The sequence below is a fragment of the Rhinatrema bivittatum genome, chromosome 4, assembly GCF_901001135.1.
Source record: "Rhinatrema bivittatum chromosome 4, aRhiBiv1.1, whole genome shotgun sequence".
Classification (NCBI taxonomy): domain Eukaryota; kingdom Metazoa; phylum Chordata; class Amphibia; order Gymnophiona; family Rhinatrematidae; genus Rhinatrema; species Rhinatrema bivittatum.
Window position 1 is genome coordinate 212266010 of NC_042618.1, and position 24354 is coordinate 212290363.

Genomic DNA, 24354 nt, shown 5'->3' on the forward strand with positions numbered 1-24354 from the left:
AATGAATTAATCGTCATTTCTTGCCTTTGTTTCCTTTTGTTATGATAGGTCCTTTAATTTTGTCACAATTCCTAACACCAATTTTATGCCAGAATGGGATTTCTTTTTGCTCCCCGCATATAGTTTCTCTTAGGACAAGCAGGATGGTAGTCCTCACACATGGGTGACATTATTAGATGGAGCCCCAATGCAGAAAACTTATGTCAGAGTTTCTAGAACTTTGATTAGGCACACTGAGCATGCTCAGCATGCCCTATACAACATGTCCACGTGAGGTCCCTCTCCAGTTTCTCTTTTTCTGCAGAGCTGTAAGCCTCGCAATGTGAGTGAGCTCACTTTGGCTGTTTTTGGCCTTGTGGAAAACTTTCCTTTTTCTCGCATTTTTCTGGGTTTTTTTACGTGCTGTTCTGTCACCATGTCCCTATCGGTACCATTCCCTTAGTGCTTCTAGTCAGGGTTTTCTGCAATTTCCTTTCTCGGTCGATTCCCAGTGGCGGCGGTGCACCAGTGCCCACCGGCTATCGACACCACACAGCCATTGTTTCGCTTCGTGCCCCTTTTGTTTCATCCAACATGGCCACGTCCATTTTCAGGGATGTGCCCGGTGTCTGAGGGCCATATCAGAGTTGCCGTTTATACGACCAGATGACCCCGAATGGACGTCTGCTTTGACTCAACAAGATGGATCAGCTCTTCAGGTCAAAGAAGTCTGAACCATTGAAGGATCAAGGAGCCAAACTGATGGACACCAAGCCATCGATATTGGTCGGGGCAGGCTGCAGTTCTTTGCAAACCAGTGGCCCAGTATAACCTCGGATGAGTGGGTTCTTTCCATCGTCCGTCAAGGGTACCAATTGAATCTATTGGATGCACCGCCAAATTGTCCACCATGCTAAGTTTGGGGGCTGGTAGCACATCAGGAGGTGCTACTATTGGAGCTCTCCTCCTTAACAGCCAAGGCAGTCAAGCCCGTACCACTAGAGCAAAGAGGGTGGGGATTCTACTCCAGGTACTTCCTGATTCCAAAGAGAACAAGAGGACTCAGTCCCATCCTAAACTTAAGAGCCTTGAACAAGTTTTTAAAAAAAGAAACGTTCAAGATGGTTTCCCTGAACACCTTGATCCCCTTTTTACAAAAAGGGGACTGGCTATGCTCCCTCGATCTAAAGGACGCATGTACTCATTGTGATCTTCTCCGATTCGTGGTGGGAAAACAGCCCTTCCAGTACTGTGTGTTGCCGTTCAGGCTAGCGTCAGCCGCATGAGTCTTCACAAAGTGCCTGGCTGTCGTGGCAGCACACCTCTGCAGGCTGGAAGTGCATGTTTTCCCTTAGCTAGACGATTGGCTGGTCAAGAGCACATCTCAGGCAGGGGCCGCCTGGTCCATGTGCCTTCACCATCTAGGTGTTGGAGTCACTAGGGTTGGCTCTCAAATACCCAAAGTCCCATCTCAGCCCGTCACTTCAATTGGACTTCATAGGAGCCCTGCTAGACATGGCTCAAGCCAAGGCCTTCCTGCCTTGTCAAAGGGCCATCACCTTGACGACCTTTGCAGCAGAGATTCAGCAGCGCCCGCAGATGTCAATCTGGCACATGTTGAGGATGTTGGTCCATATGGCCACAACATCCATGTCACTCCCTTTGCACATCTACCCATGCACAGAGCCCAATGGATCCTGAGGTTGCAGTGATGCCAGATCACTCAGAGCCTCCAAGATTGCATCCGAGACACCCCGTCTCTCCAGGACTCATTGCCTGGTGCTTTCAAATCTGGAACAGGGATCTCTTTTCGAAGTCTCCCTATCCAAATTGTCTTAACCATGGATGCTTCTGCCCTGAGGAGGAGAGCTTATGTGCTTTGATGAGATCATCGGATAGAGCCCCGATGCGGAAATTTTATGGCAAAGTTTCTAGAACTTTAACTAGGCACGCTGAGCATGCTCAGCATGCTCTATACCAGCGCTTCTCAACCGGTGTGTCGCGACACACTAGTGTGTCGCCAAACACCGCCAGGTGTGTCGCGTCTCCCGGTGTCCCACTACCCCGTTCTACTTTCCTTTTGCCTTTTTCCAGCTCACGCGGGCCAATTGGAAGCCTTCGTTCTTCCTATCCCCATTACACAATGGGAAGCCTCCTTCATTCTGCCTGCCCCCGCGCAGGCCAATCGGAAGCCTCCTCCCTACCAGTGGGAGTAGGAAGAAGGGAGGAAGCCTTTGATTGGCCGGTGAGGCAGGCAGGGAGGAATTTTGAACTCTGATGAAGCAAGATCGCGCAGTGAAGAGGAAACCCGACCCCCGACGAAGCAAAGCCGCCATGGGAACCCATTCCCGCGGTGGCGAAAAAAGAAGGCCCGCCGGAGTAAAGCCGCGGCGGAACTGGAGCCCATCCCTGCAGCGAAGGAAGAAGAAGTTTTTGGTGAGAGCGGGTGCGTCTGTGTGCGTGAATGAGTGCCTGGGTGAGAGCGGGTGCGTCTGTGTGCGTGAATGAGTGCCTGGGTGAGAGCGGGTGCGTCTGTGTGCGTGGATGAGTGCCTGGGTGAGAGCGGGTGCGTCTGTGTGTGTGTGGATGAGTGCCTGGGTGAGAGCGGGTGCATCTGTGTGCGTGAATGAGTGCCTGGGTGAGAGCGGGTGCGTCTGTGTGCGTGAATGAGTGCCTGGGTGAGAGCGGGTGCGTCTGTGTGCGTGAATGAGTGCCTGGGTGAGAGCGGGTGCGTCTGTGTGCGTGAATGAGTGCCTGGGTGAGAGCGGGTGCGTCTGTGTCCGTGAATGAGTGCCTGGGTGAGAGCGGGTGTGTATGTGAATGAGTGCCTGGGTGAGAGCGGGTGCGTCTGTGTGCGTGAATGAGTGCCTGGGTGAGAGCGGGTGCGTCTGTGTGCATGGATGAGTGCCTGGGTGAGAGCCGGTGCGTCTGTGTGTGAATGAGTGCCTGGCTGAAAGCTGGTGTTAATGGGTGCTTGGGTGAGAGGTGGTGTGTGTGGGTGTGAATGGGTGCCTGGGTGAGAGGTGGTGTGTGTAGGTGTGAATGGGTGCCTGGGTGAGAGCTGGTGTGTCTGTTTGAATGGGTGCCTGGGTGAGAGGTGGTGTGTCTGTGTGTGAATGGGTGCCTGGGTGAGAGGTGGTGTGTCTGTGTGTGAATGGGTGCCTGGGTGAGAGGTGGTGTGTCTGTGTGTGAATGGGTGCCTGGTTGAGAGCTGGTGTGAATGGGAGCCTGGTTGAGAACTGGTGTGAATGGGAGCCTGGGTGAGAACTGGTGTGTCTGTGTGTGAATGAGTGCCTGGGTGAGAGCTGGTGTCTCTGTGTGTGAATGAGTGCCTGGGTGAGAGCTGGTGTCTCTGTGTGTGAATGAGTGCCTGGGTGAGAGCTGGTGTCTCTGTGTGTGAATGGGTGCCTGGGTGAGAGCTGGTGTCTCTGTGTGTGAATGGGTGCCTGGGTGAGAGGTGGTGTGTGTGGGTGTGAATGGGTGCTTGGGTGAGAGCTGGTGTGTGTGGGTGTGAATGGAAGCCTGGGTGAGAGCTGGTGTGGGTGTGAGAGCATTTGTGTGTGATTGAGAGCTTGTATATAAGAGACCATGAGTGTGATTGAGAGAGAGACTGGTCAGGGAGGTGAGAGAGACCGAGACTGTTCGTGGGGTCTAATTGGAGTTATGTGTGTGAGTGACTGGTTGTGGGCGCTAAGGAAGAGGACTGTGAGGACAGAGCTTCAGCAGCCCTTGCTGCTTCCTGTGAGTGCTATTGGCCTGGAAGGGAAAGGAGTAGGAGAGTTGCTGGAGAAGGTAAGAAAAGGTGGCTTTTTAAATTTATTTTTCTTGATTGCCATTTTAATTATTGGGTATTATGCGATGTCTGCTGTTTTGAAATATTTTATTGATATTTGGACGTGTGTTAATAATTTTTATGAGTTTTTAATTGTTGGATATTATTCTGTTCAGCAGCTGTTTTGTAACATTTTTAGTATAGCTTTACAATTATTTCTGTGTGGGGCTCTATAGCAGTTTGGCTTATTCTGTTTTCCCAATAAGAAATGTATTAGTGTTTAGGGCCTGGTTTTAATAGTTGTATTTCTTAGATAGGGTTGTTACTGGTTGAGTGTGTTCCATAATACAGGTGTATCTTTGTGCGGGTTAGTTTGTGTGCATTATTGCAGATCCTGGGACTGTTAGGTGCTATATTTCTCTTCCATTTCTCTAGGTTTGCACTGCATGCAGAGTGGCTTTTTTGGTTTTCCATTCCAGTTTCTGTCTCCATATTTATAATGTGTGGTCTTTCTGTACTTGGTGAAGGTCAGTTCTGGGTGTGTGACAGAGGTGAGATATTTTACTAGCATGTAGGCTTTTGTATCAATCTTATTTGTTGTGTTTTCTCAATAGGATATGCATTAGTGGTAAATTACTGTCTTTTCATAAGAAGGGCTATTGTGCCTGGTAGTAAAGGGAGTTTGTTTTGCTTTTACTGAGATGTCATCAGAACCAGAATATCTTTTTTTGTATGGCGAGTTGTACAGGGTAATGCCCTAGATCTGCTCTGCACTCATTGCGGGGGGTTGAGGGGATTCCTGTGGATGCAGAGTGCATGTTTACATTTAGCCCCGTGACGGTCACATGCTCAGTGTGTCACGCATGTGAGAACCATCTGTCAGGTGTGTCCCGGCCAAAAAAAGGTTGAGAACCACTGCTCTATACCAAACGTCTATGCATGTTCAGCGTGCCTAGTTAAAGTTCTAGTAACTTTGCCATAAAATTTCCGCATTGGGGCTCTATCTGATGATGTTACCCATGCCTGAGGACTAACATCCTACTGTCCTCAGAGAACACTTGTTACAAGTAAGCAACTGCTTAAGCCTGGAGTTAAATCCTTTCTAGCTGGGTGTTGCTCCTCTGAATATAAACATTATAATGATCTCAACAAAGCACCATGCAGGTACAGGTAAAACATGGTTCATGCAGAGACTTGTAGAACATGAAGGTTTTAAAAATAGGGTGTTGCTATAATAAAAGGGATGGTCCCAGAAAACAGCACAGAAGCTGATCTAACGAAGGCAGTGGGCAAACAGAAGGATAGACCAGGTTTCCTTAGGTATAGGGATTCTTTATTCACCTTAAAACTTAACAGCATAAAACAGCATATGCCCAACTCAGGCTAAGTTTTGCCCAATATGAATTAGACTAAAAAAACATTATATAAGAACATATAAAAACATTATATAAAAACATATAAAAACATACAAAGTTTAACATTCAAAACAACAATATTGAAATAATCAAAAAAAATAAGTATAAATAGACATAGAGGTAAACTTAAGTACAATGAAAAGAAATAAAGAAATGTTATGCATGTCAATGATAAGAGATTAGGTTAATAAATCTGTATGTTTAAAAAAAAAAAGTGTGGAGTAATATTTTTCATGCTATTATTATTACTTTCATTACTACTGTTTCTATTGTTCGCCTTGCAAAATATATAATTGTGGTTATTTACTGCAACATTCACACCAACCATTTATTATACTAATATTGCTAGTTCAATACATTTGCATATATATATATATATATATATATATATATATATATATATATATATATACAACCATTACAATTACTTTATTATGTACTGTTAATTCTAAGCATAATATAAATCTTTTTCCAACATTAATCCTTTAAGATCAGCATTGTTCACTTGTTTAGGCTATTGTAAATTTATTGCACATTATTATTTTTGAGTTCACTTTATTTTCCTCACAGTACTACCATTACATATACGACTTTTCACTACAGCTCATTTTGACACATATCAGCTTAGGTATGTGACTTTTATCTCATTTTTTTTAAACATACAGAAGATATATTAACCTTATTATCTCTTATCACTTTGACATGCATATCATTTCTTTATTTTCTTTTCATTGTATTTGTTTATCTATTTATTCTCATATTTTTTATTTTACTAATGTCATTTTGAAGGTTAAACTTTATATGTTTTTATATAGTCTTATATAATGTTTTCATTATTATTTTATTTTGATTATTCCATTATTGTCATTTTTTATTTTTTTTTGAAACCATGTTTTATTGGGTTTTCGTAAAATAAGAGATACAATAACAGTGAAAACACGGAAGGTAAACAATGTACAATTCCGATGGTACAAAATCCAAGATAACGAATGACAACACAACAAGGTACAGACTTATGATGAAATCATCAATACTGTCCCATTAAAGTAAACAGCTATGGTAGGGTTACCATCATATAACAGACTAAATCATATCGAACAAGTCCCTCCTTGTAGTCCTTGTAACTTTGCTGCTCTTTACTTAGTTACCCATTCACTTAGTTATGCCCCTCCCCCCTTCCCCCCCCCTTCCCCCCCCCCTTCCCCCCCTTCCCCCCCCCCCCTTCCCCCCCCTTCCTAGTTCCATTTCAGTTAATTGCAGAGAACAATATACACATGAACATGAACATGAATGTCTGCTTATAGCAACATCGAGATCTACATCAAAGTCATAGCATATGGACAATAATGGTAGAATTAGCAAAGTGAATAATACAGTTAAATATGTCCGCTGTTATTATTACGGTATGGTATTAGTGGCTTGGATTGTAGGTGACAGGTACTCTGTTAACGGGGACCACGTAAGCGCTAGTAGAGCCGAAGTCTTTGCAGATGAAGTCCTTGCTACTGCCAGTTCAATCGCACAGAGATGCACCAGCTGTTTGAACCACATGTCCTTGGTCGGCGCAAGATGGGTGGTCCACGTCTGCAGTATGGATTTTTTCCCCAACAGGCCCGCCTTTGTTAAGAATAGCAGGTTGGGGGCACTCAAAGAGCCGACTGTATTTGGCAGCGTTCCAAAAAGCCAAAGAGAAGGATCCATGGGTAGTTTTCTATGTAGCAATTGCGAGCAGAAACGGGAAAGCTGTGCCCAAAAAGATAGGATTTCCCGGCAGTCCCAAAAACAATGGTAATAATCTCCATCTTCAATCGTGCATTTGGGACATTTGTTGGTGGGAACAAGCCGCATGTGGTAGGCTCGGTTAGGTGGAATGTAAAATTGCCACATGAATTTATAATGAGTTTCCCGAAGTAGTACATTGACAGTGATTTCAGACGTAGTTACGACACTGCGTTTAAAGTCTTCCATTGTAATTGTACATTTAGCCCACTGCGCCCACTTACGATAGAGCTTATCTAGAGATGGCAAGGATGCTGATGCTAGTAAGGACTTCGTAAGTTTGGAGACAGACAGTTTTTTTACTGGGCCTGGTTGTAGGTGTTCCTGTATCCGCTGGGCAGTGTGTAAGATCGGCATTGAGAAGTTTAAGCTGCGAACGAAATGTCTTACTTGTAGATAAGGAAAGTAATCCGAGTTTGGGAACTTATAAACCACCTGCAATTCTGGAAACGTGAGAAAGTGACCCGTAGTCGCCTCGAAAAGTTGGTAGACGTAGGTGAGCCCAGCGTTTTGCCATTTGTGAAAGGTACCCCTACAATGTCCAGGTTCAAAAAGCGGGTTGCCCACTATCTGTAGTAAGGGGGTCATACGTGTGGACAAATGATGCTTAGTGCAAAGCATAATCCATGCTTTCCGACAAGAGCGTAGTAGTATATAGTTTTTGAGGTGGTGTGGGAGCAGTGTAATTGGCAAATGCAGTAGTGGGTTCAGAGATGTAACTCCATACCACTCCAGGAGGTGGGTGCAAGGGACATACCTGGACGTTGAGAATAACCAATCATTTACATAGCGAAGGGTACATGCCAAGTTGTAGGTTAGCAGGTCTGAGCAACCCATACCTCCCGCCTCCACCGGAGCAGTCAAAACCGCCATAGGTAAACGCGCTTTTTTTCCCCTCCAGAGGAAGATTCGCAGTGCCTTTAAAAAAAAGTTTATAATCCTTTTTGGTGATCCATAAAGGGGCCATTTGCAGAAGATAAAGCCACTTGGGGAGCAAGATCATTTTGACCAATTGAATTCGGCCAGAGAGTGAGAGAGGCAGGGACGCCCACTGATGTAACTTGATGGTGGTTAGATTTAATAGTGGTTGTATGTTCACTTGATATAGCAGATTGATGTGGGTGGGTATGCGAATTCCCAAGTATTTGAGTTCCTTAGAGACCCAGCGCAAAGGGAATTCGCCAGTCCAAGTGTTATGTACCGAACCGGTGACGTCAATGACCTCGGACTTATCCAGGTTTATTTTTAGACCTGCGAATTGACCATACTGATGCTGCAACCGTAGTACTTCAGGCAAAGATTGTGTGGGTTGGGTAATAAAAACCAATACGTCATCAGCGAAGGCCGCTATCTTAAAGTCGTGACACGGCCCCCCAAACCCGTGAATGATCGACGATGGGTCTAATTTGCGCAGCAAGGGGTCGATAACCAGGATATAAAGTAGTGGGGATAGAGGGCATCCCTGTCGTACTCCACGCCCCAGGTGAACATCGTTGGAAAGATATCCATTGGCCAGTATCCGGGAAAGAGGGCAGTGGTATAAAAGTTTGAGGTATTTCAAAAACTCCCCGCAAATTCCAAAACGTTGTATTATGGGTGGAAAAAAGATATGACCAGGCTACCCTATCAAACGCCTTTTCAGAGTCAAATCCGATGGCAAGTGCGGGGATTTGTTGAGATTGGCAGATTTCCATGGCAGACACAAGCTTTAAGATGTTAGCATGCGGGGACCGTCCCTTTACAAACCCTACCTGATGGTGTGATATTAAGAAGGGCAGTAGAACATTCAAGCGTTCTGTGAGTACCTTCGCTAGGAGCTTTAAGTCGCAGTTGAGTAGAGAGATCGGGCGGTAAGACGAAGGTTGTAGGGGGTCCTTGCCAGGCTTCGGTAAGACCGTGATGTGAGCTGTGTTAAAGGAGGGAGGAAAGCGCCCCACCGCCAGACCAGCTGCATAAAAGCTAGTAAGGGGGACAGCCAAATGGGGTTGGAGTATTTTATAGAAGTCATATGACAGGCCGTCTGGTCCGGGCGACTTCCCTGCATGGGTGGAGGATATGGCTTGCGAGACCTCATAAGGTTGGATCGGTCGGTTGAGGAAGTCCTGTTGAGGGGCATTGAGCTGTGGCAGCGTCAAAGCTTGAAAAAAGTCCTTTTCCTCTGCTTCCCCCTTCCCATGGTCTGGAGTATATAGGTGTTCATAAAAGGTACGGAATGACTCACAGATGTCCCGTGGGTTTGTGGTGATGGTCCCAGTGGTGGAATACATGCTATTTATGAAGGTTTTCCGTCTGGTAGCCCGGACCAAGTTCGCCAGTAATTTGCCAGATTTGTTTCCAAATCGGAATAGATTCTGTTCTCCTTTCTGAATAAAGGCTTGCGCTCTCATATGTAGGAGTGCGTTCAGGCTCCCTAGAATGCTATAGTATTCCTTTCTGTGTTGGGGGGAGGGAGACATGTTAAGTTCACGCTTGCTTCTCGCAAGTTGTTGTTCATGATGCAAGATGTTCTGATTAAGTTGCTTATTTCGCCGGTGGACATAAGCTATGATGTCTCCTCTTAGGACCGCCTTCCCTGCCTCCCAGAGAAGCTGAGGGTCTGAAGCATGTTGTTGGTTATTTTCCATGTAATCTTTCCATTTAAGCTGTAGATAGTCCTTAAATTTATTATCATCTTTAAGATAGCTGGGGAATCTCCATATGCGGTCGCCTTGCTGGGCATGAAGAGGAGATAAGCTAAGAGATATTGGAGCATGATCCGAAATCACTTGTGTTTCAATGGACGCCTTCTGTATCTGGAAGAAGAGAGCCTGCGAGACAAGAATATAATCGATCCGAGATAAGGACAGATGGGAACGTGACACATGAGTATAGTCTAATTGCCTGGGTGGAGCACACGCCATACATCCAAGAGTTGTAGTTGGTGACAGAGGAATGCGATACCTTGCTTAGTCTTAGTGGACCGTCTCAGTTGCGGCGGGCTCTTATCAATGGAGACATCGTGCACACAATTGAAGTCTCCTAAAAGGAATATTTGTCCCTGTGCGTGAGTGTGAATTAAATTACTGATGGATGTGAAAAAGGAGTGCGAGTATTCGTTGGGAGCATAGATGTTACAGAGCGTGACTGGTAGGTTGTTCCAATGGCCAATCAGCAAAATAAATCGGCCTTCCGGGTCCGCGATACTTTTAACAGTGTGGAAGTTCGCCGTTTTGCTAACTAGTATTGCGACCCCAGCCTTTCTGTTGACTGCCGCTGAAAAGACACAGGAACCAACCCAATCTCTTTGCAGTTTTTGACTTTCCTCTGTAGTGAGGTGTGTTTCTTGCAATCCGGCAATGTCCGTATGAAGGCGCTTAAGGTGATCAAGCACTTTACGACGTTTGACTGGCGAGCCCAACCCATTGACGTTCCAGGATATCAGGTTAGGCATGTAACAGACTGAGCAATTGCTGAAACAGTGGTGAAAATGACCAAGTGTAGGTAGAGGTGGAGGCTCCCAGCCTGGCCCCCCCTCCATTCCAAGAGAACTGGATTCCCGACCGGGCCCGTACTATTTGTCTGTGGTGTTGTTGCATAGCAGCGAGTTGCAGATGGAGATAAGAGTGTAGATTTAAGAAGTGATTGAGTACAGAAATGGAACTAGTACTAACTAACATATCCCTCCCCTCCCCCCCATACCATTCCCCCCCCTGTTGAGTCCATAGAATAGAAAGCCTCAATCCTGGAGGCGTAGAGGTCATTTGATTTGTGTACGAGCGCTGTAGCTCCATATCGTTGCCAGCAGGACCCCAAGAAAGAATACACCGAGTAAAGCCAGTGTTCATGAAGACATATGAGTGAAATTGGCATGGCAATTAATTAGGGATCTCTAGCTGGTTGGAGAACTGGGCAGAGCAAAAAGGTGTGAACACAGGAGATGGTCTGTTCCCTTCTGAACTGAACAAGGCAGAATGGGAATGGGGTGAAGCTTCCCCCATATCCACCAAGATGGTGTCACAGGAGACATAGAGAACGTAGAGAAGCGGCGACGTCCGCAGAGCTGGTATCTCAGCCCTGCTCCCCTGATGCTGAAGTGGTCAGGACGGATTTCAAAAAATCAGCCGCTGATTCTGGTGTTTGGAAAAGGAGTTGTTGATCCTTATGCCAAATCCGGAGTTTCGCTGGATACTGAAGGGCAAACTTAATTTTTTGCTGGGAACAGATAGGTGAGAATCCCTTTCGTAGTTCAGACACCCTTGCGGAGTAGTCCTGGAAAATCCTAATATTATGCTTCCCATAGGAAATGGTTGGTTTGCGCCTGTAAGCTTTCCAAATTTCGTTCTTATGAGTGAAACTAAGAAACTTTGCTATGACTAGCCGTGGCCTGATGAGGTTTGTTTTTTTTACTCCCAAGCGGTGTGCTCTTTCCACTTTCAGGGAGCCTTTGAACTGCTGTAAATCTAAAACCTCAGGGAGCCAGTGCTCTAGTAACTCTCCCATAGCTGCATCCTCCAGTTCTTCAGGAAACCCAAAAAAACGAAGATTGGTTCTCCTTTCCCTGTTTTCTAAATCGTCTACCTTGTCGAGGAGCTGGGCTAACAGTTTCCCCTGCTTTTCAGCTTTGGTCTCAGCACTGCGGGCATCATCCTCCAGCACAGAAATTCTGCCTTCGGCATGGTCAAGACGAGGGGAGAGCTCAGCTATTGCCACATGCACCTCTTCTATTTGTGCCTTCAGCCCTGCCAGTTTTTCATCCAGAGCAGCTTTTATAACGTGCTCAATAGCAGGCAGCGTGAGCCCTGCTGAAACGGGATCCCCGGCGATTTCGCCCGCGGCGGCCATTTTGGCTTCGGAGCCCCGCGTTTTTTCTTTATCTTTTTTAGTCGTTCTGGATGCCATCGGGGGTGGCGTTTTATTCATATATTTGGCGATGGACATAGGCACTCACAGTTTCTCCAGTGGGATGAAGTTTGGAGCCGTAATTGCTGTTTAAAATCGCGCTGAGAGAGCTAGGCACTCGGAGCTCAAGGGTTTTCCGCCTTCCCCGGCTCACCACATCACGTGACCTCTCCATTATTGTCATTTTGAATGTTAAACTTTTGTTTTTATATGTTCTTATGTAATGTTTTTTCGCCCCTGATGAAATCCAATTCATACTGGGTGAAACTCTGCCTGAGTCAGGCATATGCTGTTTTATGCTGTTAAGTTTTAAGGCAAATAAAGAATCCCTACACCTAAGGAAACCTGGTCTATCCTTCTTTTGTTTACCTGCTTGAATAAAAGGACATTACTTCATTTCAAAAACTGTGAAAATATGCCAGGTATATATGGAAATAAAAAGGAAAGGAAGCATTTTGAATTGACATAATGAAGGAGGGATATGGGCCAAACTCAGCTAAGTTGATAGTTTGAGGAATCCATTGCTCCTCTTTCGTTTGTCCACTTACTAGCTCACTTATTTAAAAAAATGAAACAGATCTTTATTAACAAACATAACAAGGTGAATTTTTAAGAGAGCCTAAAATGGATAAGTTATCAGGGATATTCAGCGGGATAAACGCATCCCGCTGAAAGTTGGCTGGATATATCTACCTGGATAACTTTGAAACTTAACTGGCTATTTTTGAATATTGCCTCTAGGTTTCGAAGTACCTGGATAACTTTACCTTAACTAACTATATTCAGAATGTAGCTGGTTAAGTAGGAATAGAAAATAATAAATAAATAAAAATACAAGTGGGCCTTCTTACCTAATCCTTCACTCCCCCCACCCCAGTGAAATAAACGTCGGGCTTTGAGATCAATCTGCCCTCTCTCCTCCCCCCCCCCCCAAAACAGCAAAAATAAATAAAATAAAAAAATATGGGTCTATGTGCCTGAAAAGTCTCCATCCCCCTTCCCCATTGAATTGGCAAAAAATGATGCCCTCATTCTTCACCCCCCATCAACCTAACCCAAACTTTTCCATCCCACCCAAAATCCCCCAAACTGCTTACCACAGCTGTCAACTCTGAACAATTGCCCAACTCCCAGCACATCCAATGTTGCTTTGACAGCAATGCTGGTAGCATAAGCTGTATCCTTGTAATATTTTGTCCTCTCGTAGACAGAAGTAGGATTTTAGGGCCTATAGGCCCAGAACTTTATTTATTTTTTTAACTATTTTGCGGGGCTCAGGTGGAAAAGGATTGACCACAAAGGGGCCAATATTTGTGTCATTGAGTTGGGGGGGGGGGGGGGTGGAGGGCAGATTGGGCTGGATTGCCCATTCATTTTTTTTTTTAAATTTCGAGAACAACTTAACTGGCTTTATTTTTTATATAGAGCCAGTCAAGATTAAAGTTATCTGTAAACACATTCCCAGATAACTTTAATCCTCCTTTTAGCTATGTCTTGAGTTAGCCAAATAACTTATTTGGCTAAGTTTTTTTTCGGATAACTCAACTTTGCTCTGAAATGCCTCTTGCTTATCTAGATAAGTGCCAACAGTATTCTAAATTTGCCATTTATTTAAATAACCACTTTATTTTAGTTTAAAAGGATGAGATAAACTCAAATGTTATCGGGATAAATGCTTTTGAATATCAGCCTCAACATATACCAACCTCTTAGTACATAATTCAGAAGCTAAAACTTGCAGACTTGTACTAACATTCACCTTATCATCCCTTCATGGATATCAGTAAGTTCAGTTGTATAAGCCAGTATCAAACACTTATTTATTTTAGTTTTTATTTTTTGTTGAGATACTGAGAAGACTGGCTGTGATTTTTAGAATAGTATGTTTGAATAGATGATACGGACTATTAGAATTTTCCAAGCTCTCCTGCAAAAGCAGGAGAGTCCTTTACCAATTGTCCGAATCTGAATTCCTGGACTGATAGACATTATCAGGTTTACCCTCTGATACTCTCACAGGCATTTTTTTATATCCAAAATTGTTTGGTTTCTTCCCAGGATTAGAGAGTGTTGACCACTACCCGATTCTTGTGGCTGTGACAGGTATTCTGGTCCGGCTTCTGGTGGACAGTGAACACCAATGGTAAGCTCGATTTTCCTTATGAGATTTTTTTGTTAGTCTGCTAGTGGAGGAGAGTAGCATTGTGTGTATCCATATAGATTGACAAGTAGACAAGGTGTAATAAATACAGTGTGCAATGGTGAGTGGACATGTTTTATATTGTAGAAGGTGTAGCATGGTGTACTCTTAGAATAAAGTATGGCACATCTCCTGGATAAAAGTATAACAGACTTATGTTGTATTAGAATCCTGGAAGGAATGTTCATCTGAAGTTCTTAAATTGAAATGTAGAGATCTTATGATCTGTTTAGTTCAGGGGGAATAAGATGTAGAAAAGCCACTGAGTTTTCAAACCCACATTTGAATGGGGAAGAGAAGCCTCTGTTGCAGGAAAGGTGAAGAAGTTTCTATGCACATTTTATGAGCCATGAAAATTTACTTAAGTTATTCTGAATGTCTAAACATATGTCTTTTTCTAGTACTCATGCCTAAGTCCCCTAGAGACTTGGTTATATCATGTTTAATCAGAATGGTCTATGAGTGGAAAGAAAAGATTAATTAGAATACATTTTTTACTTTAATATCCCTACTTCAAATTTGGTTCAGGTCGGTAGTGACTAAAACCTATTATTTTTGACAGCTTTTTTATACCGACATTAAAATACACATCATATCTGTTTACATCATAACGAAAGGTTGAAATTACATTCAACGGGGAGGGGGGGAAACATGAGAACAATAAACAAAAGAATAGGGGCTCTGAGGAAGAGCCAGAAATCAAGCGAGGAAAAAAGGGGGGGGGGGGGGAGGAGAGGGATATGAACATATTTACAAAAATTGGAAATGATAATGCATAACATATTTACAAAAATTGAGGATGGATATTATTATCTGGAAGCCATGTATTGGCCTTTGTTGAATCATGTTGTGGGTCCTGTCCTGATCCAAGAGGATGGATGCCCGCAACATTAAATAAAAATTGCAGTTTGCACCACTTTTGCCAGTCTTTCCAGAAGAGCTGATGAAAAGAGAATATCTAGGGAGAACAATCATGGGTATAGAAGAAAAAGAAATAAGAAAATAATGAAATTCTGTTTGTTGATGGTTAGCTTGAGAGGATAGAAGTCATCCAAGAAGAGATGACCAAGTTAGATGCTGAGAACCAAGGTAGTTCCAAGGTGAGGTGGAAAGAGTCATGGCACCAGATGTGGTGGTATATTGGGTGTCTATTCTGTGGGTATTCTTTTGCTCTGCATTCAAGGAACATCTGTGTAACTCTGTACTCATGATGCAATACAGGTATATACCAAACAACTCTGGAACACTACCAGACCTGTGTATTTTGTATAATTTATTATATCTCAATTCCTTGTAGTCAGAATCTTGTCCGGAAACATTTGTAGTAGGTAATGAATATGATGCCCTGTCTAGAATATATGAGGTTTTCCTCACTTTGTACAGGTTGGCTGGAAGGTAGCAGAGTATGGAAACTAGAAGGCATACTACTGTTAGATATTTTAAACAGACTTGATGTATTTATTAAGCTTTTTTGCATTATGCCTTCCCAGAAGCTTGTCCAAAGTGGAGAACAGCAAAAAAACCCCCCAAAAAACAGCTAGTATTGCTGTATATTTAAATTATTGCACAGCTTTGTGGCTAGACACCAGAGAGGTGGTGTGTGAGAAGGAAATTAGAGGGGATCTTTTATGTTCACCTGCTGAGTTAGTGGAATACCGAGTAGGATGACAAAAAAGACAATCTGGATAAGGAGCGAGATCTTGCAAGGGATCACAGTCTATAGCTAGAAACTGGGATGCATCTTGTGTGAACAGAATAAGTGGGCAATCTGGACGAGCCTAATGGTCTTTAGGCCATTATTTAGTATGTTATGTTACTATAAAATACAGGTACAAATAGATACATCTGCTTTCTTATTGTTTCATGTAATACAAGTGTCTGTCTCACTGCTTCCAAGTTGTCTTTCATCAGAGAAGTTTTCTACCTTTTTCCTTCATTTCCATGTCCCCAATTGCATGGTGTCCTAAAATTGGACTCCAAAGCCTAATTAGCTGTTTACATTACTTGGCCATTCGCCAAGCTTCCCACAGAGCAGAGTAACAACCATTTTCTCTTACTGATCATATTTTATGCACTTTTCCTACAAAATCTTATTATCTAAACTGGCATTATAGCATCCATGTTATCAGAACATACAAGAACACGCAGTCTAAAACTTAGAACATTTTACAACTCGGAGACTAAAATATAAATGCCATATTGACAAGTCTTTTTGATGCCTAGATAATTTGTTTTTACTTTTACTGAAGAATTTTTACATAGCAGCATAATTTTACTCTGGTTGTTACATCGCTGCTTTTCAGTTATTTTTTTGTCTATTTCAATTTTAACTCATTTTGTCCTGCACAGAATCGGGCCGATTCTGTAAAGCGCACTCGGCCGCATGTTTTCGATGCACGTCTGTACCCATTATACTGTAAGGGATTTAGTACATCGAAAATGCATGGCCAAACCCCCTGGAAACTAATAGCGCTCATCATATGCAAATGCATGTTGATGAGGCTATTAGTCGGGATACCGAAACTAAAATGTGCGGCCAATCCGAAAAAGTGTCCAGAAAAGCTGAAAATACTGCTTTTTTGTACACCCTCTGACTTAATATCCTAGCGATATTAAGTCAGAGGAACCAAAAATGTCAAAATAAATAAAAAAAAATGTGCCGGCTGGTTAGGAAACGGATGCTCAATTTTAATGGCGTCCATTTTTTTAACCAATGGCTGTCAGCAGGTTTGGAAAACTGACGCTCGTAAAATTGAGCATCTGTTTCCTGAACCTGCTGACAGAGCAACCTCTCCTGGACCAAGGAGGCGCTAGGGGAGCGTAATCGTCCCTAGCGTCTCCTTTTAGCACGACCTCATTTAAATATAGGATCGTGCACCCAGGTGTAGGTGGTTGGGCACACATTGGGAGAGTGAGCGCTCAACACAGAGCACCCGTTCTCCTGCATTTCTTACTGAATCGTCCTGAATATGTGCAGAACTTACCTCAGAAGGTAATGATGAATCCTTGAGCCAGAAATCTCAGGCCACTAGGCTTGTGTGTAAGATGAGTCCCAATACCAGCAGCGAAGGAGAAAATTCCCATTCCCGGAGATTCTAAAGGAACATTTTGGGAAATGGAATGAAAACTAATGAAGGACAGAATAAGAGAGTTCCAGGTAATGGCAAGTATTGCGAGGATGACAGAGTGCTCCATCACATCAAAAGCACAGATGAACAGAAAGGAAAAACTGTGCAAATATGAGCTAGAGGTCCCCCACAGGTTATTCAGTTGTCTAATTTTTAAACCACAATAGCTCAGCCTATGGGCAAGTTCCCAATGCTGAGCAGCAGTTTCACTGCAAACTCATCCTAGGCTAGCTTTGTTTCTAGCCAAGAGATCCCATTAATTGAGCATGATGCTGCTGTAGCCAAAAGCCCAGATGGTCTTGGGAGAAGATGTGAATCTGTTCAGAGAAGCACTCTGAAATGCATTTACTATTCCAGGCATGGTGCCAGTGGGATACTTTGCCTAGTACTCCACTTAGATTGCAGAAATAGGGAGACACGTGCCTGCCTCTGACATGAAAGAGCATGCACACGGTCTATTTTATTTATTTTTAATTTAGATGCATCTTGGTCTTGAATCTGCAGCATGATAATATCCCATTTGTCATGAGCTCTCAGACCACACCTGCTCTGAACTCATGAAAACAAAGGGTGTGAAGCTCAGTAAATTTAAATAGGATTTCATCTCCGTCAATAAAAATGTTGGGCTACTTACCCATTAAATGCATAAATATGGTGGCATTCTCAGGAGCTGCTGTACAGCTGTTTATTGCTGACACATTTATTTTATAAGCTCTTGCTATAATTTGAAGAGGCTACTATATGAATAATCTTGAGGGATATCGAAGAGCACAAGGAAGGATCTGTCCTAAGCTCCCATTGAAATGCCTCTGAGCCACAAGAGAGCTGGATTTCATTTCCCAAACCACTTTCTGCTACCTAGGGCCAGGTATGATGCAGAGGCAGCATTCATAGCTACTAGGAAGAGAAAGTTCTTGTCTTCATAAAACATGAATAAACTTACTGCCTGGTCAGGGGCCTGCAGTGGAGAAGGATCTTTCCCGAATGATAACTAACCTAGTGGATTTAGAAGGTATTAATCAAAGTTACTTAGGGAATAGCCACTGCTATTAATTGCATCAGTAGCATGGGATCTTCTTAGTGTTTGGGTAATTGCCAGGTTCTTGTGGCCTGGTTTGGCCTCTGTTGGAAACAGGATGCTGGGCTTGATGGACCCTTGGTCTGACCCAGCATGGCAATTTCTTATGTTCTTATGTTCTTAGGTTGCAAGGGAATTGTGGTCCCTGCATTTAAGCCAGAAGACTGTCGCTATGGTGGTTGGCCAATATGGGATTAAAATAATATTAATAACTGCAAATAATTCAAAACTCCGCTGCTTAAAGGCTTACTGGAACCTCAGTCCATGAACACATGACCCTAGTCCTATACACACTACATTGGCTGCCTATACAGTGGCATATTACAATACAAAATAGTAACTATAATACACAACCTGATTACAAATGTCAACTCACCATGGATATCTTCAACTTTACATATGTATTCACCAGCATGTGCCCTATGCTCTGCCAACCAGAACCTCCTAGATATACCTCCACCATAACTAACGTGCCTCAACACCACCAGAGAATGGGCCTTTTCCATAATTGGCCCTATGATCTGCAACTCCCTTCCACTACAACTGAGTAGCACAAAAGAACCAAAAGCATTCAGAAAGGCTCTAAAAACAACTTTGTTCAGAGCAGCATTTCCAGAAGCGCAAATGTAAAACTAATTATTCCAACTCTATTGCACTAAGTCCTTTGACATGTATTAGTCAAGTCTAATGTTTGTACTCAGTTATTTTACTGTTTGTTTCTGTGACTATGTGATCTTAATTATGTATGTGTTTATGTAACATGCCTCGAACTTTGGAGCATGCGGGAAACAAGTGATTTTAAATAAGCCCATATCATTCCAGACAAGACGTGTTCAAAATGTGCAGCACCAGAGGGTAATTTCTTCCATTGTTTTTAGAGCTGTCCACTTATTCGGCAATTTTGGAGGGATGTATTTGCTCATATCTCAAAGTGGGCAGGATGCCCGGTACCAGTAGAATTAAGGTTGGGTTTCTTATAAATCCTTGATTATGATATGTCTGATGCAGTCCTGCTCGTGTTTGTACAGAAAGCAAGTTGCATGATAAAAAAGTGTATATTATTGCAATGGATAAGTGGTAGTTCTCCTACCCTGGAGATGCGGTATAATTGCATGCATAGTCTGTTACTTATGGAAAAATTGACTGAGCTCAAAAAGTACTACAAGACGGCGACAGAAATTTATGACGATCTGGGATCCATACCTGAAATCACTTTCTACCAGAATCCAAAGCCTAATTGTTAATGTATTAATTTCATAAGGTTCATCTTTCTCGAAGGGCATGGGTTTGGTGGGGTGGGGCAAAATAACGGGCTGAAGGGGAACTGGGGATGTTCTGATGGGCTTGTATGTGGCTCTCGCTGTGCACTAAGGCGGTAATGAATATGATTGGAGAGTTGTGTATGTTAATAATGGTTAGACTTTGTTAAACCCTTCTGTTAATAAACAGATTTATCCTAAATAAAATAACAATAAAAATGGAAGGAAAAACCCTGGGTAGCTGCAAACGAAAACTCATAATATTGTGGTCCCAGCAGAGACTGGTTCTTATGGAGCTGAAGCTCAGGAGGAGTACAAGGAAATTACCAGGCATGTTGAGGGACAGATATCTAACTATTGCACCAGCCAAAGCCCCAACAAACAGAGTGACAGAACATGATGTAAGCCAGAGAGAGAAATGTAGTGGACTACATTTCCCAGGTTCCCTGGAGAGAATCCGGAATTATGGGGCTTTGAGGGTGGAGTCGCTGAGAGTAGGGAGGAAAGGGACTTCAAGCAGATGAAATAAATTGGGAGGAACCAGAGTTGCAAGGGGGGAAGTAACTGAGGAGAGCTGCTTAGTCAGCTCTTACTGGAGCAGAGCCAGAAGAAATGGAGATATGGATAGCAGAATTACCAGAGGGTACGGAGATGGAATAGATTGAAGCCATTTCTTTTGTGTTTGTTTCACTGTGGGGAGGAGGTGTGAGAGAGAGCAGGTCTGCTACCTTTGCTTATTGAACTTTGTTACTGAGAGCATTTGCTTGAAAACTTTCAAAGCTCTGCAATAATTATTAAACTTTGAGGTCCATATTCAGTCACTGTCCAGTAACAGAGTTAACCAGATAACTTTATCCAGCTTTGAATAACAGAGTTAGCTGGTCTGTTTATCTGGCTAACATAACTCTTCCCTGGAATGCCCCTAAGTTATCCAGCTAATTGACTCTGAATATGACCCCTATGTTTATTCCATTGTGAGTGGAGGAGAGAGATTGATTGTTGGACTTCACTACTGAGAGAGAGTAATTCTGCCACAGCCTTTGTTTATTGAATAAATTCTGTGTTTATCCCTGTGGGGGAGGAGGGGTGAGAAGGAGTAGTGCAACCATAACTTTAGCCTATTGCTCTTTATTACTGAGAGGGGGCAATTCTGCCTCAGCATGTTTTTAAAGGCTTTATTGAGAAGAAGGTCTGCAGAGACTGGGATTTAAAAGGAGGACATGAGCTTTTCTGCAGAGTGAACTCTTCGGTGGAAAGTAATCCTGTGGTCTTTGTCAAGGGCGGACTACCACACAGACCACAAGGAAAAAGAAATGCATTTGGCTGCATTTTATTTATTTATTTTGGCCTGGTAGTTCGTTCTTTTAGCTCGGTCAGAAGCAGTGCTGGGAGCCTGCCACCATGAGTCTTCATTTGCAGTGTCTTGGAGATTTTTCTCTTATTTGAATAGGTCCTTCCACCCTATAGTCTCTCGATAACCCAGTATCATGGGCTCTAAATCCAGCCACCAAGTGTCACCCTCAATGAGAACCATGGCTCCTTCCCAGGAGCTATGAACACTGCCACCTCAGCATCCCCAGAAGGGGAAAACCTGTTCAGGGGAACTTCCTCATGACAAGCCACGGAGCTGGGCCTCTGCTGCATTCATCTTTTAACCAGAATATAAATTGTATTGTTAGGCTTGTTAGCATTGAGGATGCAGTTGGGGAAATAATAAGGGTGGGGGGGAACAGGGGTCTGGCCATGCTGAAGACGGAAGAGATGGGGATGTTGGCAAAGAAGCAGGAGGGAGGTTGCAGAAGCCACTTGAGTGGGTCCAAAGTTGTGGAAAGAAGTTGCGGGAACAGAGGTAATGTTTTAAGAGTTTACTATGAACAAAGGGAAAGATATGAAAGGTAAAGGTGAGGAGAAGGTTGCAAGAGGTCAGAGGTAAGGATGAAGCGTGAAGATGCAGTAGATGGGATAGGGTTACAGTAGTTTGTTATTGGTTGGTGGCAAAGTTGTAGAAGTCAGGATTGAAATCAATGAGTCTGCATTCATTTGTAGTTGCTTGAGAGTGTTGCAGAAATTAGTGGTTGGGTGTAAGCCATGTTACAGTAGTTGTTTGTTTTGGAGCTATATTGAAGTGGATAGTGGTTGAGGTGGGCACAGTGATGTTGGAATCAGCAATGTGAGACAGGGTGATGTTGCTAGTTTGGACAATGGGATGCAGAGAGACAGACCCTCTGGCTTAATGCCTTCATAATGACAGCTTGATAGGAAAAAGTATGATACTCATGAAAGATGAATGGAAAGAGTACAGAGAGACTTTGGCTAATTGGTAATTGTTTGTGTTGTGAAACTATTTTTATTTTTAAATTTGCTTGTAAGTCGCCTGTGATTGACTAAAGACAGGATGATTCAAAAATGATCATAAATAAATAAATGATTCCTCTGTTAAGAAACTGGATGGAAAGGGCAAAAAATGCATCTGTGGTTGTGACCGGTTTCTTTTGGTGTGGCCTGATATAGCATTTTACCTTTCCTTGAGATTTGATAGCTCAAAGAAATCTCCATTTCCCAGTCCCAAACTGCAAAGCAACTAAATTGGGCTTTGGAAATCACGTTTTTCAGATTTTCATCGGAAAGCCCCAGGACTTGCTGTGCTATTCCAGCTACTGATTGCAGCAGGTAATCATCACTTCTGGCAACATTAAATCTCTGTGGCATATTAAAGATAGCAACATTTAAATCCTTCAAACCAAAGGAGTTAAATCAGTCCAAGGCAAAAGCAGAGAGGAAAAAATTCTTTCCACACCTTCAGGTTCCTTTGCCTACAACTTACCCCAAGATCTAGGTTCCTCTCCCCCACTCCCTTCACCCCCAGAATGAACAACATTTGAAATGTCTCAACCTAGCCCCTGAAGAACAACCAAAACGCATAGCGCGTCAAGCACTTTGTTGTTTTCAGTTTGGGAAGCTTCCGCAAAGAATGGATAATGCTATCTGTCGCAAAGATAAGTGACTTTACTTTTATTGGCAAAGAAAAAACATATTTAAAAAAAAAGTTGTTGGGACATGGGGTGAGACTTATGATTATTAAAATAAGGGGTAGAAACTTTTGTACTAAGGGTTCCTGGACTTCCGGTTTGTCATTTAGCGAGCAATGAATGATGGTCTCTTAAATAAAGCAGTAGGTTTTTACACCTTGGTTTGGTTTACCTCTCAGTATCTCTGCTAAAGGAATTTCATTTTATCACAGAGAGGAACTGCAAGCGATATTGCCTCAGTGAGATTTCCTTTTTCTGATTTTCAGCCTTCATTCTTGAGTCAGCAACCCAAGCTAATGGATCATGTGTAGCATTGTAGCTGCACTGCAGCCTAAGAGCTGGCTTGCACCTTGCAATCCCCTTTGGTGTTGATGTTTTGCTGAGGGAAGGTGGTGCATTCCGAAGGGAGCTTCATTAATGTTTCAGAGCTCTGTTGATAAACACGGCTGCATTTTATGATGCTGGGAACAAGGGTTGCGGTTTTCTGAACTAATGTGAGGCCTGCTGAGAGATCTGAAATGTTTTAATGAGCATTTTTTGCTTTGAAATTCCTCCTTCAACTGTGTCGTCGTCCGTCCCCCCCCCACTTCAGCAAATAAAATTGCAGAAATGAGTGTTGTGGTGCAGCTTTGCCCTCATACATCTATACTGCAAGAAGAATAACAAGCACCTGTCTGGGGAGCAGATTTGGGGTACCAAGGGTCATAACTTTAATTTCTCCATCTTCTGAAATATATGGACACTAACAATCATTTAGTTTAGCAGCGTTTGGTTTAAATAGGCTCCATATGCAGATACCCCTGGTTCTATGTCTCAGACTGTAGCCATTAGTTGGCACCACCAACTAATTCTCTGTCAAAATGTTCTGTATGTAGTATTTTACCTACGCTAAGGAAAGGAAAATGTTTTGGGTTTGTTTTTTTTTCCAGTTGTGTAGTAGTTTTCTGTATGGTAGTTATTGCTGGTCAGGCCAAACCTGAACAAGGCAGAAGGCGGATTAGAAAAAATTAAATACATTAATTAATAGCATCACTTATTCAATAACTTTCTCTGTCAGTTAGTCCTCATTCACTGACATTGTCATCCAACCCGTTTGTTTACCGTACCCACCAGCCTTTCTTTATCTACATGCATGTGCTTTATTTCCATGCTTTGGAAGCCAGTGTCACACCACATTCTTATCCAGAAGTCTTCTCAAGGGCTCACATCCTGATAGACGTGGCAGGGATTTTGTAAGGGAAATCACAAATCCAATGCAATTTCTTCACACTAAGTCTTAGCTTCACTTGCCTGCATTGCTCTATTAGAGCTTGTGGTCATGGCCGTGCTGTGATTCCTTCGATCATTGCAGCCAATAATGAAGATGTCATCCACTATTGTCTGGATGCTACTGAACCCTGCTAATAGTTTGTGCTACTTCCGTTGATACACCTTTGGTGCTACTCAGACTCCAAATGATAGTTTGAGCCATCTTTATCTGCCCCAGAAGGTTCAGAACATTGTGATTGAAACTCCTGCTATAGTGCAAAATCAGTGTTCAGCAAGGCTCAGTTTAAAGGACACGTTTTGTTTATTTTTATCTGCAGAAAAAGTATGATTCATAATTGATCATCATCAATTGATATGGAAATGTGTGAAATCCCAGCCAATGAACTGTATTCTATGGATCCTACTTTTAGTATATGAGCATGGGGAGCATCTCTCATTTCATATAGTAAAATCCCTGTTATGGTGAATTATCATATATGCAGAAATGCAGTATATTTTCCTCTAAAATAGTAATTAAAAAAGCCTTTCCAGAGCCATTTTTAAAAACCTCAGTATGCAAAATATGTGG

General features: G+C 43.0%; 1 protein-coding gene across 2 annotated transcripts in view; it reads left to right on the top strand.

Moving 5' to 3' along the window:
- RNF123 (ring finger protein 123) overlaps window positions 1–24354 on the top strand; it is a 454378-nt gene that overhangs the window by 303616 nt on the left and 126408 nt on the right. For both annotated transcript variants that reach the window (XM_029599662.1, XM_029599663.1), the window contains exon 35: window positions 13882–13966. In XM_029599662.1, the coding sequence (XP_029455522.1) occupies window positions 13882–13966 (85 nt within the window). The remainder of the gene's footprint in view (window positions 1–13881; window positions 13967–24354) is intronic.